This window comes from Coloeus monedula (assembly GCF_965178545.1).
Source record: "Coloeus monedula genome assembly, chromosome: 6".
NCBI lineage: Eukaryota > Metazoa > Chordata > Aves > Passeriformes > Corvidae > Coloeus > Coloeus monedula.
Window position 1 is genome coordinate 53,129,148 of NC_138786.1, and position 20,368 is coordinate 53,149,515.

Genomic DNA, 20,368 nt, shown 5'->3' on the forward strand with positions numbered 1-20,368 from the left:
GTTCATGATAATTTACTCATTATTTATAAAGCACCGATTACAGGCTGTACATAAGTAGGGAGTGATGACATACAACAGAAGACAACAATTACTTGGTTGTGGATTATCAAGTGCTAAGTTACATACATATTTCTTCAAAATTCAAAAGCCAGCTTCCTTGGAGTCATGAACTGTTTCACAATTTCATCTGTGACCTGCTTCCTTCTTTCTTGATGAGCTGCTACCAAGGGCTGCATTGTTTCAATAAGTACCTTCTTCAGTTCCCCCGTGAGCAATTCTCCACTGGTGTAAGCCTGTCAAGAAAGTGTTGGCTGCTGAACACGGTGACATTCACAAAAAGACTCAGTAACCAGGATTTCTTTAGAAGACAGATTTGGATCTCTTAAAAATATGCACATGCCTTAGAAGATTATCTGATATCACTCTGAAAATGCAACTTGCAGAGTTGCTTGTTGCCTGTTAAAAGATTAAGGCAGCTGGGAAAGTTCGTATGTGACAAGTTATTAAAAGGACTGAATAAACTACCTTCACAAGTTTAACGAGGAAATCCTGTAATTACTTACAGGAAACTGCATATTTTCCTCCCCAGAATCCCAGTTCAAATAAACAGTCACCCTAAGCCTTAATTTTTTTTCTTTTTGGCAATAACAGGTACAAATTCTCATATTTTTCTCTCACTGCATTTCAGTAAGAGACTAGATGTGATTAAAATATCCTTTTTATAGCAAAGACACTCAGAATCTATGTTCACACCATAGTCATATTCACAGCTAGTAATCCATTCCATTGCTCAATACTGAAATGCTTTAGCTTAGAAGCACAGGCCAACAGTTTATTGGTTCAGCCACGCTGAGAAACCACAGCTAGTGCAGTTCAGCTATATTTGAAATGACAATAAACATGATAATCTTACCTCCTCTTGTCATCAAGCCATTTTTAACACCTGTTCAAGGTGTAAATGCTGCTGATGTTCACTCAGCAAGAGTAAAATACATTAAGAAGAACAAATGGAATTTCAGTGGTGGGTTTTGGGGGGTGTGTGGTTTTTTTTGGTTGTTAGTTTGTTATAAAAACACCAAGGTTGCTTTCTCTCAAAGTATCCTCGGGTGCTACACCTGAAGTGGCTGCACTGATGCTGCTACAATGGGCAACTTCATGTTTTCAATTCTGGTTCTGAGGCACCCCTGCAGCGAGCTGCAAGCTGTGGGCCAGGCTTTGTGCTCTGCAGCAGTTAGGCTGACACCCCTGCAGTGGTTGGAAATTAATGAAACAAATCTCTTCAAGTCAAATGTGGACTTGATTCACATTTCAATTCACAATTCATAAGGAATTTACAACAGCATGGGAAAGAGTAGCTATCCAACCCTGCTCTTGTGTGGGAAGGAGTAGAGGGCTTGAGGAAGGATCTGCAGCTCTTGACTTGCAGCTGTTGCCAGCAGGAGAAAGCTGATAAACCAGTGTGACATGGGTGTTATCCAGTGGAGCTCCTGCCTCCCAGAGAACACACATCACCTAGTATTGGTGATGAAGGGAAGGGAAATGGCTTGCTACCAGCCCTGGGGACAGAAGTCTGCCAGACAGGCTTAAGGAAAATGCAACGTATATGAAGCAGTTTTTGCCTGGGATCAGTGAACCAATTCCTCAGAGCTATTAAATTTCTTGTGATAAGAAAAAACCAAAAACCAGCAAGCTTCAGACATGAGCTTTTGTAGTTTTGCAGAGTGCTTAGGTACATTACGATGAGGAACCAGAAGGGTGTATTAGACAATTAAAACAACATTAATCCTAAGGTGGTCTTATTTGAAAGGTAGGGAAGATATTGTCCCACAGAGTGTTGGAGGCTCCTGTGAAAACACTAGGGGTTTTTTTTTTAAAGAAGAGACAGATTGGCCTGTCTCTTGGAAAGAACATTGCAAAGAAATAAAAACTGAGATCGATACTAATATTGAAGTTTGCAAGGGACGGAGAGCATGAGAATAACACCAAAATGACCTTCCTGGAGAAGGTTCTCAGGAGGACTGAGTTACAGCTCTGTTGAGGGCTGAGGCTGCTTGTCCTCACAGCATGTAATGAGTAACCCTGTCTTCAGTCTGGTTACTCACCTGCTTCAGTTGCTCGAGCCTGTCATCATCTTCCAGGAAGAAAGTCAGGTACATAAAAGACACGTCGACCTCACAGTTGCCTCCGTACTTCCTGTGCTCCTCAATGGTGTCCCTGCCTCCCGAGAAGGCGTGCTTGTTAATCTGAAACAACACCAGGAACTCTTGCTGTAATTCCCACTGCATTTGGGTTTACCTTAGTGCAAGCAGAGATGTGTCATGATCTTCCAAACTCTTTATTAAGGATTAGCTGAAGAATGAGTGGGACAAGTTAATGCAGAGCCTCAGGACTGAAAAAAGGAGGCCATCAGAGCCCAGCAGGGAAAAATGGCTATACACATACTCCTCAGACTTCACAGTCAGAACAAAAATTTAGTGAAAATTAAAAAATAATTTATCCAAGACTCAGTCAAAAACGTTTGAAGTCCCTTTTGCTGAAGCTGTTGGATAGAATTTGTGTTTACAGGAAATGTACTTCATGTAACAAAAATAAGGTATTTTCTTTATCAAGAAATTAATTTTGGAAGAGATGAAGAAGGCATGGAAAATCCTGCAGGAATCCCACAGAGAACCTAATCTCCTCTTTTTGGGGAAAAGGAAAACAAGACAAAGCAAAGTTAAAGATTACAAAAGTCTGTCTAGAATGCTTAAAATCAGACCAATGCCCAATTGTTCAGTCTAAAAATCAAGTATTTGCTGACATCCTCCTTCTTTTTAAGCATAGTTTCCTACAGGCAGATGAAAGGCACTGTTGAACAGATATAATTGCTAATCCCATTCTCAATAAATTTGGAAGCCACTGGCCCATTTTAAACATTTTAACATATGTAGAACTCTCTGAGGATGCTAATCTTCCTACAAATTTAAAGAAAATAAATTGCTAAGCGGAGGAAAAAAAATATTTAACCATATGCTGAGCTTTCATTTAGCTCTTGTATCTTTAGAGATACCATAATCAACCTGCCAAGAGACACATTTGCATATGAAGCAGGTTTTTTTTTTAGTTCTGGTATCTAGGAGCTGTTATATATTTACAGTTTATGAACATTCCTACTATCTGTATAGACTGTCTAGTGCTTTTTTGAATCTCTCCAACCACCTTGTTACAGATGAAGTCTTGTGGCAACGAACTACAATCAGAAATGATGCACTGATGAATATTTTAAGGCAATGAACTGCCATGTGCCATATTACATCTATTGTTATATTGTAGAGCAGCCTGAATAGCTCTCTCAGCATCTGTAAAATAAAAGATTTTACATACTGTTCTGCACTGACCTCTGTCCTTACTGGATTTTGTAAGCCTGTAGGAAATTTTTTCAATACCCTTTATCTCTACAGTTTGTCTACTTCCTGAACTGAGAGGGATTAAATACAATATGCCAGGTGAAGGCATTTTTTTGTTGAAACACAAAATGTTTCCTTTCTTAATCTCAAATTAATTTCTTTTACATATTCTGGCACCTACTCATTGACTGAGGGTTTCAGTGACCTATCCATAGTGATGCACTGATTTTTTTCCCCCCTGAATTTCTCTGAATCCCCCAATATGTCTACAGACATAAAATCTAAGCAACACTTTATAGAAAAGCAAACAAGTAATTGAGCTGTATTTTGCTGATAGCTGGAATAAGAATAGTTTATTGAAATACTGCCATTCATCTCATTTGATTAGCCAGAAGCTTCTCAGCCTTTCCCAATATTTAGCGATTTTTTATCTTCTATTACCTGTAAGTTTTGAACCTCATTAATTAGCAATGTACCAATACTGAAAAATGCTGTAAGCAGTAATTTTTTTTGCCCAGTGTAGCATTATCTTTTTAACCTTCATCCATGACCAGAAGTCACCTTTCCTACTCTATTTTTTAATTTATTTGCTATAACAGTATTTGGTTTTCCACTCAAGCTCTATTTCCATAAAGACTTGTTTCTGATTGGCTTCAGAACCTGAAATAAATCTCAGTTTGTCCTCCATTACTCAGTACTTGACATCATGTTCTGGATTTTTCTTAATGCCTTTTACATTCCAAGTAGCTAGAATTATTTTTTTTATTTTTCCAAGTAGTTTAAAGACAGCAGAATTATGACTGGTGAACTTGGATCTCTTTGCAGATTACAAGTTACTTCCCAGGAAAAAAACATGGAAGAATGTTACCAATATTACCATTAACTATATATTCTCTATTCTGAAATTACACTTTTTTTAAAAAAGCAACTCTGTAATTGTGCAAATAAACTGGAATTATTATAATCCAAACACATGAAGAATTCCAATTCTTCAAAACAGTACTGTTTAATCAGTTTCTATAAAAGAGAATGAAGTGTTATGACGTGGCTGTAGAAGAGTCTGACTATTACAGAATTAATCCAAGCCTGCCCAACAGAAACAACATGAACATTATTTCTTCTTGTTTTGACAGTTATTTCATGTCTGGTATCATGAGTATAAATTCTTTCCCAAGGGCTGCTTTTCATTTTCTTTAAACACCACAACACAGGCAAACTTTTGCCAAACTAAATCATCTGACACCAGATAAGAGTGATCTTCCTTTGAACTTGGAAACAAACTAGGAATATACTCAGAAGAAAATACCCCTTCAAAAACTGAGTTGCAATTCAACATAGTGTTTATATGTGAACTGGAGTGAACAGGTTTATTTGTGAATTGTCAGCAATAGATTCCCAAGCAGCAGGGTAGGTCTGACCTGTGCTGTAACTAACACCGTGCAATGTTTGGTGCTCCCAACAAGGAGAGGCAGTCAAGAAAAAGCTGTTTATTAGGTTTACATCATGGCCTGTCAGATTTCAAAACTATGGGAACATAATATTTATTTTAAAGCATAAGCCTCCACAGCTCTTATTCTTACACCGCTGCTCTGCAGGTATCAGAAAAACAAACATTTTGTACATTATCCCAGCTAATATTTGTACTGTCAGACTAACCAGTAAGGCAAAAGATGGTATTTGATAGTCTAGCTAAATTTGCATAACTCAGTCAATTCCTGAAGATGCTTTGCCATGAAAGGTAAGGAAAAAAAGATTCATGTATGTCCAAGGAAAACACTAAAAATTGCCACTGTAACCAGAAGGGCCACTGAAGGTGGACATCTGGGAGGGGATATCAAAGCAGTGTCAGGCAGGAGCTGTGGGCCAACCTCAGCAGCACTTCCTGGTGAAGCTGAAGACTATTTCTACTTATATGGTACCTATAGACATGGTTTAGTGGTGGGCTTGACAGGGATAGGTTTATGGTTGAACTCCATGATCTTAAGGGCCCTCTCTGACCTAAATGACTCTATGATTCTATGACCACCACCCATTTTCACTGTAAAGCTTTGTGCTATTGGGCTTGGCAGGTCCTTACCTTTGTCTTGATTTGTTTGGGTGTATCAGTGAGGAAGATGGAGGAGTTTGGATCACTAGCACTCATTTTGGTCTGTGCTCCTTGTAGGGCTGGGAAGAAGACGGAGTGGAGTAAGGCTGGTTTAGGCTGCCCAATTCTTGGTGCTACATCGCGAGTCATTCTAAAATAAGGGTCCTGAAACAATGATCAATAAAAGCACAGAATAACTTTGAAAAATGTGATTTGAAATCTGATTGGTGCTGACTCATTCATGCCTTAAGAAGTGATGTCAAAAACCCAAAAACTGAAAAAAACAAACCATGAAATGTTCCAGAACCTACTTCCAATCCAGCTCATTCAGAGGAGCAACAAACAAAATCTCCCTTTTTCTTTTCCATAGTGCTGTACACTCTGATTCCCTTAAGTAATAAGCATATTTACAAAATTTTACATGAATTCAAACAGTTGCTAAAACCATCCTTAATATGGCTGGAGATGGATGCAGCCTACGATGCAAGCTTTCTCTCAAAGACTTTAACAACAAGCAGAGAATCTGAACTAAATCAGTGATCAAGCTGGCAGTGCTGTGCTGATGATGTGACTCAAACCAAAGTGCAATAATATTACTTCATAGTATTCTGGGTGATGAATATGATTATATCATCTTCCAGTGTCTGTCCTTGTGACTAAAATAGCCAAAGATTCAGACAGTGCAGGATGTGATTCCTAGAAACACTACTTGTTTAAAAAAACCCCTATTACTCTCATTTGTATCTGATGTTCTTCCAGCTCTCTCTACAAATCTGAATTGTTAAGGTTCTGTAGCCTTTCAGGCAAACTATTTCAATGCTTTTTTTATTCTTACTGAGAGAGGGTTTTTCTCCATGATTCAACAGAAATCTCTTGTGCTGCAAGTTGAGCTCATTCCATCTTGTCCAAGTTACCATGGAGATGGCCAAAAGTTTCTTCCTACCCCCATGTCAGTGTGCTTTTGCATAGATGTTGCCGTCTTTGCTTTCCTAGATGTCAGCTCAGTGTGAACTGAGTTAAGATCAAGAGAGATCCAAGACTGGATGCATACATGATTGTTGGATTAAGCCTTCATCTCTTCACCTTTTAGATCTTTCAGTTTCTACCCCAGAAAGGTGCTTGCAGGAATGTTTTACAGATGGTTCAAGACACCACCATGAAGCTTGAATGGTACAATACAAAACCAAATGCATGAAAAACAAATTAAGCAATATGATTTTCTTACCTGGTCAATAGCACATGGGATAAGACACTGAATATTCTCCTTGCCATTGAAGATCTGTGGAAATGATGAACTGAAGGATGGAGCAGCTTGGATAGCAGGAAAGCTGATCTTACCTAAAAAACATGTTTGGAAAAGCTAAGCAATCAAGAGAAGCAGTGGTAAATAGAGAGATTTTTTTGCAGTATGTAAAATGCACAAGTGAATCATCCAGATACTTATTTGAAGACCAAGTTGTATCTTTATCAAGCATTGTTGCCTTATCTGAGGAAATTTTAAAATCTTTACCTTCTGCAATGTTAACAAACCTTCGACTGACATAGAAACTAATGATAAAAAGCAAGCTGTGACCACACTGACTTCAGAAAAAGTTCACACTGAATACTCTTTTTATCATTGAACTATCATTGAACTTTCCAGAAACATAATTGACTAAGGTTCTTATTTTTTTTTCACTTTGTGAGAGAATAGCTACAATCGTCACATTTCCCTCTAAATCTCAGAATCACTGCTATATGCATGCTGTACTCATGAAGCATCTCAGATGTGGCGAGTTTTCTTTTTTATACAGGGCTTAATCACAGTGTGGCCAACCTGCTTCCCTGATCAAAATCCTATCAGAACAGAGAGTAAGTAGCAGACTTTTCCAAACATGTGATGAAGTCATTATCACAATACCATCCTTTATTAGAGCACCGCTGAAACAAGTGGAAATCTGTTCCTTGGTTACAGTGAAGGCTGAAAAGCTGTCAGTGGCCCAATCACTGGATGAAGAATGATGAATAGTGCTCAGAAACATCCAGGATTTAATGCCATTTTTACACAGAATCTTTTTTTTAGCCATGTGACAGAAATCTCCAATTGCAGAGAAGTAAATGGAAGACATGCGTTACCCAGCACCTTGATAATTAGGCTATTCAGCACTCAACTTTCTAAAAATATGTAAATGTGTATGTGTTTCAATGCACCTTTTTCTGACAGGTTTCTTTATAAATTTGGCATAGAAATTTCTAGGAGGTAAAATTGTCCATAGCTCCAATCACTGTAACAAAAGAATAAAAACCAAAAAAAAAAGTAGTTCTGTTTTGGACCCTTCAACATCTGTGTTTTGTACTTTGCTCTTACTAAAGTGAAAAAGGTAGATGTCATGCTAGAAATTTGATTGTAAATTCTGAAGGAACAACAATAACATCAGAATCAGCCTAGAAACAAGATCTTCCTGCTTTTTCTGTCTATTTCATGAGTGGCAGACACTAATCTCTTTAAACTACTACTTAAAACAGCTCAATTGAAAGTGAAAGCAAGCATTGTTTCTTGTAATTTGTATGATCTCCTACCAATGCAATCACTGTCTGTAAAGCCAAAGATTCCTTTCACTTGGTTAAATGTGACATGCTTCTGAACTTTGACAATATTTTTGTAGAATCCGGCACTTGTCCTGTGAGAAAAAAAATGTGGAAAAATGAAATGAGAAGAGGAGGAGAGTGTATGTACAAACTTCCACTGCAAAGAAGTTCCACTGAGAGCATAAAAAAGCCTGCAGGACTAAATCTCACGGTTTCAGACCTTTTGTGGTTCATTGAGATGATAATTAGAGAATTTTAGGAATTAGGAATTTTATGCCTTGAAAGTTTAATTTATTCTTCCCTTCCCCCAACAATTACTAGAAACATTTTTTTCTCTTTCACAAGTATCTGTCTAAACCCAGAAATATTTCGATTCAGAAATGGTGCCAAAATGCCTCAGGGAGCCTGAAGTTTACTTATGCTTCTCTGGGAACTCTGGCAACTTAAATAGATCACATTGTCTGTGTTGCTTGGTATCCCCCGTGTGTATCCCACACAGGACAAACTCTTTCCTGCCGAGATGGCAGTTTCAATAGCAATTTCTTTTTCTTAAATCTTCTTTAAACTTTACTCAATAATCTTTCATGCTGTGTTATTAAAATAATTTATCATAGCAAGTTGCTGCAATGCCTGCTGTTAATGCAGATAAAGTGTAAACACATCTGAGAGATTTTGATACCATCTTAAGCAAACCAATCTGGAAGTTTCTTGGTGGTTTAGGTATTTTTACACTTTAGCTGGTTTAACGTATCTTTCATGATTTACAGATTGCACACACAAGTATTTGTTAGTATGTTATACAGGAATGACAATAGTATATATAAAACGTTAGATAGCAGAAAAAATAATACGTTTCTATTTTAAGTGTTACAAAACTTGTCCTGAAGCTTTCACATTTAGACACACTTATTAAAACATTGCTGACTCTCAAAGTAAGAGAGAAAATATAGACACTTTTTTCACTACAATGCTCTAAAGAAATTTAAACTTACCCTAAATAGTCTAAATCTGAAAATATAAAGGTTTTATTGACGTCAAAACCACATGCAATGATGTCTTTTGCATTTTCTCTAGCATACTCATATGCCTTCTCAACTGTCATGTCCTTCCAAAGGTATTTTTCATCATCAGTTAACTGTATTACCAAGGGAACATCGAACACTTCTTGCAGCCACCTAATAGAAGCAGATACATTTTATCCCACATAAGTTAAAATGAAGATGTAAGTCACACAGATAAAATATTTTTATATATTTAAACAGAACATATATAGAGAGGTCTACTCTTTTCTTTGTAGCATATGCAGTAATATTTATGTGAACAGATAAAATGTTTTATACGAATTATAATGACAATTTACCTGGAAAAAAGACTCACACTTACTGTTTCCTGTACACATGACAGTGGTCACCAGTTGCAGAGGAACCAGAATTCGAAGAAGTTTTAGCTTTCTGAGCCCAATGTCTCTATGTCCTGCTGCTGCAGGCACCACCTTACAGAGTAATGTTACTGAGTCTTGTAACAAACTGGTTTTCAGGAACAACAAAATTTCTAAGGAGTACCACATGGCTAAGGGAGTAAGGAAGAGGGCTTTATGGTGATGCAGGGATTGTGATCATCTGAATGAAAGGTAAGACTGAATTAAGTTCATTAATATTCACCTCGCATAATCAGAACTCCTTGCAATGTATCATTTTGGCAGTTTCGCAAACCACGTTCAATGTTTCCTTTGAAAAAAAATGCTTTGATTAACACAAATGGTAGAAATAGCTTACTTTGTGAACATAAATGGGATAAGATGACCAACGTGCATTGCCTGAGAGGATGGCCCTCTGCCTGTATAAAGGTAAAAGGGCTTCTTATTTTCATAAGCATCAAGTACTTGATCCATATCTCTAGAGAAAAAACAGAGAAAACATGATACAACTCTTTAGTGAGAAATACCCCCAGCAAAAAGCTTATCTTCAAAATCTGAGTGCTTTTAAAGCCAAAAGTATTTATAAATAAATTATAGTATGTTAAGTGTCCTAGAAATAAAAAAAAGTTCTTGTTTACTCATTTTTTAATTTAACAAAAGAATTGTCTCCTTCAGTGTCCATAGGGAAAAAAACCTCAAAGAAAAACAAAACTAAAAATAAAAATTTAATGTTGAAATTGTGCAACTTTTAAAATTACCTGATTGGATAATAATCTCTAGGGCCTAGTAAAACAGCCAGGGATCATTTCTCAAATAGGTTCAACCAGCCAGCTTAGCTGACCTCTGGTGGAGGTTATACCCTCAGTCATGCTCAGGTCCTTCTGTGAAACCTGCTGGTGCCACAGCCCCAAACCCCTGGGTGCTAACAATTAACAGTAAAGGTCACCAGCAGGCTCATGCTTAAGATTATTCCCTAAGCCTTTTCTGTACCACAAACAGATGCACAGGCCACAGAAGCCCTGCTGAAATCACCAGTGGCACCTGGAGTTCTCTGACAGGTCACTGCCTCTGGCTGCTGAGGCAGACTCAAAATGAAACTGCACTCTGTGCACATTTCTTCAGTTTGGGATTACTGAGGACATATCAGAAACCCACGCAATCAAGAGTTTCAAGTGCTGCCAGGGGACATCTGCAGTAGTTGCTAATTTCAAATGGCACAGTTGGTTTGCCTTGGTATAAAAGCACATGTTCTTTTCTAGTTACAGGCTTCTCCCAATAATTCTCACAGAAAGTCTGCCCAACAGGACCTTTAGAATTTTAATAAAAGAAAAACTCACCTGTGGGAAAAAAAGATTCCTCTACGTAGAAAGTGGTGAGGTTTTTGCCCAGTAGCTCTTTCTATTCGATTAATCAAATCTGTGTCAATTTTACTGCTGCCAAACCGAACTACAATCATAAAATGTTAAAGAAAAAAAGTTAAAATATAGCTAAAACCAGATCCTGGAATACCAAGAACATAATGCAGTCTAGATTAAGAAAGAGATCTTCAAGTCAAAATGGCTAGATTCTCCTGATTCTTGTCCAAAGTCCCAGCAGTCACCTGCAGTATTAACTCTGTGCTAGGAGGTTCAGCTCATTCACAACATGCAGTATTTCTCCATCCATAAATTACTATAATTGCAGTCTCCTTACAGCAGAAACATTGATATTCCAAGCAAAAAAACATGCTAAAGTAACATATTCAGATCAACAACTTGGCCTCTCTAAGCCATAAGACAAAAATGCCTATGAGGCTATGAATGTTTCTCTCTTGATGTCTAATTTTCTGCTGTCAGACAACATTGTCTTTTGCTTTCACTCAGACAACATCACCAACCCCAATTACTCTTCTGCAAACTCAATTCTTTAATATGTATATGATTACACACACTGCTCCCCTCAAGAGGCTTGAAAAGGAAATGCATAATGCTCTTCATGGCAATCAGTAAGGTTTACAACTTGGTGGTTTAGGAAGGTTGTGATAGAGTAAAATAGCAGTATTTTTCCTACTCCAAATAATTCTTGGATCCTAATAATCAGGTCAATGCTCTATGATTTGGACTCGTTCAAAAAAATCTATACAAGAATCTATTGTTTGCTACAATATTCTATTCAACATTAGAACTATTCAACATTGCACTAATAAAATGCAAAATGCATCACAAAATGGCAAATTATAATCTTGATGAATGCTAAAAGGAGACCAAATGAGCATGAAAATGATTCAGCACAACAACAGCAACTGGTAAGAGGCTAATCTGACAGAAACAGAAAACATGAAAATGCCCTGATTAACTTGGACTAGCTACCCTAGAAATAATCATGTATTGTCATAGAAAGTGATCAGAAAAGCTCTCTGGTGTACAGAACACTTCACTAGAAATGCCTAAATATCTTTATTAAACATTCACAGACTGCACAGCTCCCTTTTCTTTGCCCATTTTCACCTTTTCTGTTAAAAAAATAGATAATTTTCCATACCTATTTCCTCCTATTTGAATGTTCAGAACTTCTTAGGCTCTCTGCTCACAAAGAATCTGCCTTTCTAAACAGCTTCCAACAAAGACACAGTCTCCACTCCTAAACAAGCTTAAAAAAATTCCTGGTGTGCTTTTCATCCCTGGTGTTCTAGCTTTTATCAAAAGACAGCTTTCAACTCACTGTGCATAAGAAGTCTTAAGAACTGCCATTTTCAAAAGCATATTTGCATTTGCTGAAAATTCACCGTGTACTTTTCCTCTTTGTCATTGCCCTGTTATATCTATGTGGAGAAATGTATACCCTAATATTTGTTATACAGCAGCTTTGGTGACCAGACCAGTCTCAATGATCTCTGAACAGTCATGACAACTGCGAGAGGCTCCTGGAGGCTGGAAGAAAGCAAACGCCAATCCGCCCTTAAAGAAGGGCTAGAAGAAGGAATTGTGGAACTACAGGCCAGTCAGCCTCACCTCAATCTGTGGGCATGTGCTGAAGCAAATAATCCTGGAAATCATCCCCAAACATTAAAGACATGAAGGTGACTGGTAATAGTCAGCAAGGATTTACAAATGGAAAATCATGTCAGACCAATTTATTAGTCCTTCTATGATGCTCTGACTATAGCTGAGGTGAGAACAGTGAATGTTGTTTACCTCAGCTTTAGTACAGCTTTTGACAGTGCCTTCCACCTCATTCTCACAGATGATTGATGAAGTCTGGACTAGGTAAGTGGACAGCAAGGTGAACTGAAAACTGGCTGAACTGCCAAAAAATGTTGTGAGTAGCTGCACAAAGTCCAGCTGGAGCCCAGAGCCCAGTCTCAGCAAGTGTGCAGGTGAAATAGTCCTGGGAAGGGTGGCTGATACAACAGATGGCTGAGGTGCTATTGAGAGGGACCTCAGCAGGCTGGAGAAATGGGCTGCAAGAATCTCATGAAGTTCAACAAAAGGGAATGCAAAGTCCTGAATTTGGGGAGGAATAACTCTGTACACTGGTACAGCAGGGGACCAACTGGCTGGAAAGCAGAAGGACCCTGGGGTCCCAAGGTCCTGACAGACAAGGAATTGAATATAGCCTTTAATGCACTTTTGTGGGTTGAATGGCCAAAGGCCTTATGGGCTGCATCAGGAACATTGCTGCCAGAATGTCAAGGCAGGTGATGCTTTCCCTGCAGAGAGCACTGAGGAGACACTTCTGGAGCACTGGTTCTGGGCTCTGGCATAAGAAGGACATGGATATGATAATGTGAATCCAGCAAAGGGCCACAAAGATGAAGGACTCAGAGCATCTGTCATTCACAGAGAGGTTGAGAGAGCTGGGATTGCTGAGCTTGGGAAAGAGAAGGTTTAGGAAGGATCTTATTAGGGCAAGTGGAGAGGAAATAAAAAAGACAGCACCAGACTTTTCTCAGTGATGCCCAGTGAAAGGACAAGAGGCAAAGGGCATGACTTAGAAGAAAGAGGAAATTCCATTTAAATATACAAAACTCCTTCATACTGTGCACATGGTCAAATACTGGAAGTGTTGACAGCGAGGTCATGGGATCTCCATCCTTGGAGATTAAAAAAGTCCTACTGGACAAGGTCCTGAGCAACTTGCTCTGGATGACTGCTTCAGGGAGAGTGGCTGACTAGATGATCTGCAAAACTGCCCACCAACTTCAACCATTTGGCATCACTTGCAATATTCAGCTTACTGAATTATCAGCATGGTTAGCAAACAAAGCTCTTTCTCACTCATTCCTCTGGTCTTTGCTCATGCTCAGACAAACAAGTTCCTAGGAATGTTCATGTCTAGTACTTAGCTAACAGAACCCTTCTTCCCAGATTATCTGTTTTGCTGTGCTACCATACACTTAAGTGCACATCTAGGACAACCATTTGAGAAGAAGATCTCTTTCAATTAAAACAGTGATTTCATTTCTTCTGTGTTTGATTAAACACAAGCACAGTGGCAACTTTCTCAGGTACCACTAGTAAATGAACAGATTATAGGTGGCACAAAAATTTCCCTTTAGGCAGGAGCTGTCAAATGTAACAAGTTCACGAACAATACTTTTTATAGTTATTTTTAAAAAGGGGATGAAAAGAAGGAAGCTTATCAATAACAACCAGCAACTGCTTCACATCCTGAAGCGGCTAGGCTAGCATTCCTTTCTGAAAAATTTCAAACACAGCACCTAGAACAAGCAAAATGACTCATTTATCAAATTCACCAATCTGAAAGTAGTGTAAAGAAGAAAAAAACGTTTAGGCTAACCCACCCTTCTAAGAAAGATCAAACACAGTTACTGGAAAAAAGGGCATGAACTGATTTATAGGAAGTTGTTCTTAGGAAGATCCTTAGATTGTGCCAACACAATTGTGCAATTCTTCCTTTTCTAAAATGCTCAGAACCCCTCCTCCCAAGGAAAAAAACCCAAACCACTTCTTTGTAACTCTTAAGGAAGTAAAAAGACTATGAAAGATCTTATCCACATCCAGATTCTAATAAATTTATCTTTTCCTTCTCTCACACTGATCTACATTTTTCTTTGCACACTTCTGCCTTTTCAACCTTTTCTTTCTCCTGTTACTTCCTGCAAACTAAGCCAATGTGTGCATACCTTGGACACGATTTCACAGTAACATCACAAAGAGTTAAAATAATGCTGGCACAAGCAACTGTCCCAAAAGCAAATATATGATTACTGCCACATAAGGATGTATGCTCTACTGCGAGAAAAAACTAGTAAGCAGACCTCAGCAATGCACAACTGAGGTACTAAACATGAAGACTGACAATAATGAAAGAAAAGGAAAAATTGAGAAATTAATGAATAGTTCTCTCACTTGTTTCCATGCTAGACTCAAACAAGTTATTAAAATAGCAAACTGTAAAACCAATAGGGAAATTACCTAGACCTCTGTTTCTTAAATTACAAAACTCTGCAAGTTTTGTAACAATCCTGTCTAAAACATTCTCCATTACACTGCATGTTTTTGAATGAGCTGCAACTCCTTCAGTCTAGCCAGCACGTGGCTGCCTGTAAGTGTGTCTTCTGAAGAAGTCATTAGGTTTAATAGATTCCTGCAGTAGTTTTGGATCATTCCTGCCCTGTCTAATCTGTAAGTGATGTGAGGGGAGGGTAGGAAGAATCCTTCAGCCTGGCCAAAATGCTCTTCTGCATCCCAGCCACTGAAGATGCAGATACTCAGTGTCTTCATCAGCATAAGTTCTAGTAACAGTTCTCACACCAAAAAACCAAACTGCAAGTAAAACTTGGATTTTGAACTTCCAAGTTCTTTGCAAAGTATTTAAGTCTTTCATAGGAAAACTGCACCCGGGACATTTTCATCTCTTACAGCAAATTCTTTAGACATGGAAATGCTAAGATTAGACATAAATTAAATGTTACCTATGATGTTTTGATCTGGATTTGTTATGATGCCTTGCTGTTTCTGTGGTCAATAGGATCACTTTACATAAATTCCTTAGTAGCAGTGAAGGAAGAGTTATACCTATGAGCTTGTCATAATCCACGCCTTTAGCATTTGATGTCTGCACATTCCAGGGATCCACCAAATCCTCATCCTCTTCTTTAGTTGTACCATTGTTTATTAATACAAGATCTTTTGGAGGCAAGCCTGCCTGATAATCTTGCCCTGTTGTTGTTTTATATGACAGTTTTAATGATAAGAGCATCCTCACTGCTGCATCAATTTCATCCTGAATAAAGGAGAAAACCCAAACAACTGTTTAACATACTTAAAATAGACAATTACATTAATGTCCCAACCTTTCAAAATCCCACATCCATGCTTTGACCTGAATTGCATCATTCATAAACTCTAAATTCTGTTTTATTTAAATGTTTTCAGCATCAATTTCAAATGTAGAAGAAAAGCAAATATTTAATCATTAGAATATAAATCATCACCATTGCCAAGACATTTAAAGTACCTCTGTCTTGCTTTTCAATTTCTGCCTAGGAAAAAAATGCTTGCTTGCTTTTCAGAGGTATAACAAGCTCAGCACTTTTACCATAAATTTCTAAGGTATATAAATAAAATATAAATTATTATCTAATTTACTTTACAATGCTTTTAGTGGCTCACCTTAAAATAATTTATTCATTACAGTTCATTGACTGACTTGAAGACAAGCTAGAACAAAAAGTTATGGTTATGACCTCTCTAATATAAAGTTATTGTAAAATCTCATGCAAGCAATAAATAGAAAAACACTTTATTTGATTCCCAGTTTTCAAGGCTTACTCCCACAGGCAATACATTAAGAGAGCCCATATTAAAACTGAGCTCTCCTTGCCAACATAGTGATAACAGAATAGGGAACCTGAAGGAAATGGCAAATTACTGAATTATTTAAGGGAGATTAAGCAGGGACTGTCAGTACAGTTACAGGAAGACATATTTGCTAATGTCTACAATAATGCCTGGAGAAAAAGATTTTTAGGAAGCATCTAAAACCAAGGAAGAAAGCATGTGACATAAATTTACTTGAGAAATAAATGCCTTGGATCCTGTCACATGGCATGGCAACTGGATGAAGCAGACTTCTAAGCCTATGACTCTGTTCTTACTTCATGAGTAAAAACTTTGGTCTTGCCAGTGACTACCTTGCTCCAGGTATGCCACAGCTCACAAAATGGACATAAATAGTTTTTAACAAGAGTTTTTCTCATCATAAAGCAAAATAGATCTTAGTATAATAAAATTCTTCAGGACTCAAAGACATACCTAAACTGAAAAAGAACAGGTTCAAAACATGACATGCAAATACCTTTGGTGCTTTTCCTGCTTTCAGTGCTCTGACTTTCTCTCCTTGCTCAGTCACCCTTTCAAACAGCTGAAGTGGACTCAGAGACTTCAAATCACAGTTCGGGCTGTCTGCCATTTCGCCAGACTGCACAAAGATCTGTCTAGGTGCAACTCAACTGAATTTATCCTTTTCCAACTCTTTGGCTTGGAGATTCAAAACAGCAGCAACAAAGAGAACTGCAGGGCAAAAAGTAGTATGTTTTACTCTTTCGTGTAAGTCTTCAAGATTAGGTGAACAGAATAAGAAAATAAAAACTATACTGACCCCTACCACATTCTATTCATATCAAATTGATAAACGTGGAGACATTACACAGTGAGCTTCAGTCTCACACAGAAATGGACAGAGATTGACAAGAGTACCAAGTAAATTTAGAGATCACTGTTCATGTTGTCTACGTATTTAACATTAGGACCTCTTTTCAAAGTCGAACTCCTGGCAAAAGAATGTTCCTGCACTGATATCCTGTCAAATTCTGGATGATGAGACTTTTTTAACTATTACACGGAATTTTGTCTTAGTATATGTAATAGCATACTTCAGCCCAAAGAAAGATACACAAGAGGAAAGCTTAGTCATATTCTTTATGGCTTTCCTCCAGAGGTTACAAAACACACTGATGACTGGTGAGACACGCGGCCTTCTAAAGAATCCCTGGGTCAGCAATAGGCTGTAAATTTGCCTGTTTCTCAGAATTATGCAGGAAAAATAATAGGAGATGTCATAAGATGGAGATGGCTGAGACTAAGAACACGGCATTCTGCCTAAGCATGCTCTGTCATGCCACACCTGTGTCCACCAAGTGGGAAGCTCTGAGCCTATGTAAAGAACCACTGACTTGCAAAGGATTGTGTCTCTCTGGAGAGACCTCCTAGCAAATTACTGATCCACTGCTGTGCATGGAGCATAAATTGATGGAGTGTTAGTAAAAATACACGTTCATTTGGCTCCCTTTTCCCAGAATTAAAACAAACAAAAAACCCAAACAAAACAAAACCTTCAGAAGCATATAATAGCTGCATTAGCTGTTCAGCAGTATTTCAAAGCCTTCCTTCTACAAATAATCAGTCTAATCATAACCTTGGTTATATGTACATAGTGTTTATTTAAACTGCCACTGTAAAAAGCCTTCACCTGTCCAGCAAACTTTGAAGATCGATTTGGTAACTTGGTGATTACCAAAACATACCTATCACTAAGGCTTTGTTTGTCAGTCAGCTGCAATATTCCCATATTTCAGCTTCAGTTGAATACCCTAAGAAAACTGAGATGTGCATACACATCCACTTGCAAATGTAATTTGTTCACTCTATTAACCCTGATACCATATTTAGATTACATAATAATACTTAAGTTTTTAACCTAATTTTGATCCCTTGAAATTTTACTTTTTGCAGTTTGACATTGTGACTAAAAAAAGTAATTTGAAGCAAATCAAACAATTTTTTGATGCATTCCTACAATTTAATTACTTTGATAATACTACCTTCCTCTTCTTCATGGGCACAGACTATTTTAAGTGTTAAAGAAAGTACAGAATAAATGCATACTAAAAAATGTTTATGAAGATTAACACACACCCTTTCTGTAGGAACATGCCATTTATATTTACTAGCTTCGAATTTTACAAAATAATAAAGATACAAATAAGAATTTTCTTTGGTGTAGAACAAATTGTGACTTGGTGTTTTAACTTAACTCCTGACTACATTCTTACTGATGGATTACCTCTGTTCAGAAAGGCTGAAATGACAGCTGGCACTGGGCACATATACTCGAAAGCAGCAAACCAGACAGACTCTTTAAAATGTTTGGAATATTATGGATTTAAGATGAAAAAACAATCTCAAATGAAGGTGCATTTTCATTAAGAAATAGCAAAAGTAATCTAGGTGGTGCAACAAGACATGAGGATATTATGACTATAAAATGCAAAACATATGGACTGCTGCCTAAAGGTTATCTCTATTTGCCTCAGTACGGCCTCTGTTTGCTAGAGGAATTCAAGCCAGGAATTCAGGAATGGGGAACATAGCTCTTGACCTTTTGAAATTCATTAATGCAATTGTGAACCATTTAAAAGAAATGTGTGAATATTTTGCTATTTATCAGGATTTTTTTTCTTGCTTTCTTCTTATTATAAAAACTAACAGTCCCAGACAGATTACATATACCACATGCAAACAGATCTCAATGAAAAAAAATGATGCACAGGAATTGGAGAATGAACTATTAGGACATTTAGGACCAGAGTCTAGAATGACCCAGTGTGAACTTGAAAGCCAAGACGTGTGTGCTTTTTCTACCTATGAAATGCAGGTAACTTATAATGGGTACTGCTCCTGTGTCCATTTCAAAATATTAAACTGCTATGAGACAAAGCTCAGAAATAATCCTCGGCAAAGGTATCAGAAAACTACAGCATCTTCCTCCTTTTCCAACTGGGTGACCATCACAGATTTACAATCATTTTCATTGTCTGCAGTGTGACTTGGTAAGTTAGAGACCTGAGAATTAAAAAATGGAGTTTCACATTAAGTTAAGAAGACAAACATTGTATGAAAGTACATTATGACTTCCAAAGACAACAATAATACAACAGTCCAGAAAAAGCTTTCATGAGCAAATGAAAGAATGTAAGACTAAGTCTAAAAGCACTTACATTCCTGAAAACTGTTTTTCCTCCTGTAAAAAAAAAAAAACAAAACTAAAACAAAAAAAGAAAAGTAAAATTAAAAGTAGGTAGCATCCCCACACGCCATGTGAAACAGGCCTTGAGAGGCACTCCAATACAGGCTGCACTTTACAGCAGACCCACCGTCCCAGTCACGGCAAGCATCAATTTATGCACGAAATTACAAAAAAAGAGTGCAAGACGATTCCCCAAGATGACAGCTAACATGACTATTCAAAGACTGACGAGTCACCAGAAAAAAGACGGATATAAATCCTTACGACACTGAAGCAGTGTAAGAGCTAAGCTCCTGTGCAGGAGCGGTTGTGCACAAGATTACTCAACACGCCAATGTTCCCTAACCCTGGCGTCCGGCAGCGTTCCCTGCCACACCCCGCCCGGGCAGGGCAAAGCCACGCGCCAGCTCTGCCCTTCCTGCGGTGGGATGCATTTTCCAGTGACCTGGACACCCGCCGTGCCCTTCCCAGAGAAAAGGGCATTTTCACCTGGCTCTTTAGCGAGGTACCCCCGCAGGGAATGGAGGAAAAGCCCTCAAGTGCATCGACGCATCTCAAGGGGAGGGAGAAAACGTGCCCAGCAGAGACCCCCCCCAGCTGGCGCCTCGCACCGGTCACAGGGGCGGCAGTGACCGCCCAACCAGCCCCTCTGCCGCCCGCCGGGGTCTCTCTCCGAGGGTCTCCCCCACCCCCGTGCCCATCCCGGCCCATCCCGCCGCATCCCGCCGCATCCCGCCGCTCCTCACCCACCGCACCTCTGTCACCACCATTGCATCACCCCCAGCCGGCACAGCCGGCGCGGCTCCCGGCTGGGAAACACAACCCCCCGGAACCATTGCCTCACATAGGCCCTTCCTCCTGCTCCAGTCACCAGGCCAA

General features: G+C 38.5%; 1 protein-coding gene across 3 annotated transcripts; it reads right to left on the reverse strand.

Annotated features, from left to right (window-relative positions):
• Window positions 1–134: 134 nt before the first annotated feature.
• Window positions 135–20,288, reverse strand: WARS1 (tryptophanyl-tRNA synthetase 1; the record flags this gene model as incomplete). 3 transcript variants are annotated; one of them, XM_082284066.1, is made up of 12 exons in its annotated part: window positions 20,245–20,280; window positions 19,461–19,483; window positions 16,760–16,974; window positions 15,478–15,685; window positions 10,795–10,903; window positions 9,816–9,935; window positions 9,033–9,215; window positions 8,032–8,132; window positions 6,698–6,810; window positions 5,464–5,637; window positions 2,103–2,243; window positions 135–293 (listed from the first exon to the last, which is right to left on the reverse strand). In XM_082284066.1, the coding sequence occupies exons 3-12, from the start codon at window positions 16,871–16,873 to the stop codon at window positions 135–137; spliced, it is 1,422 nt and encodes a 473-aa protein (XP_082140192.1). In that variant the 5' UTR covers window positions 16,874–16,974; window positions 19,461–19,483; window positions 20,245–20,280. The 3 variants fall into 3 exon arrangements, with proteins under 3 accessions (XP_082140192.1, XP_082140194.1, XP_082140193.1); XM_082284068.1 differs by lacking the exon at window positions 20,245–20,280 and adding an exon at window positions 19,979–20,117 and having other exon boundaries at window positions 19,461–19,505; XM_082284067.1 differs by lacking the exon at window positions 19,461–19,483 and having other exon boundaries at window positions 20,245–20,288.
• Between the last annotated feature and the right edge of the window lie 80 nt (window positions 20,289–20,368).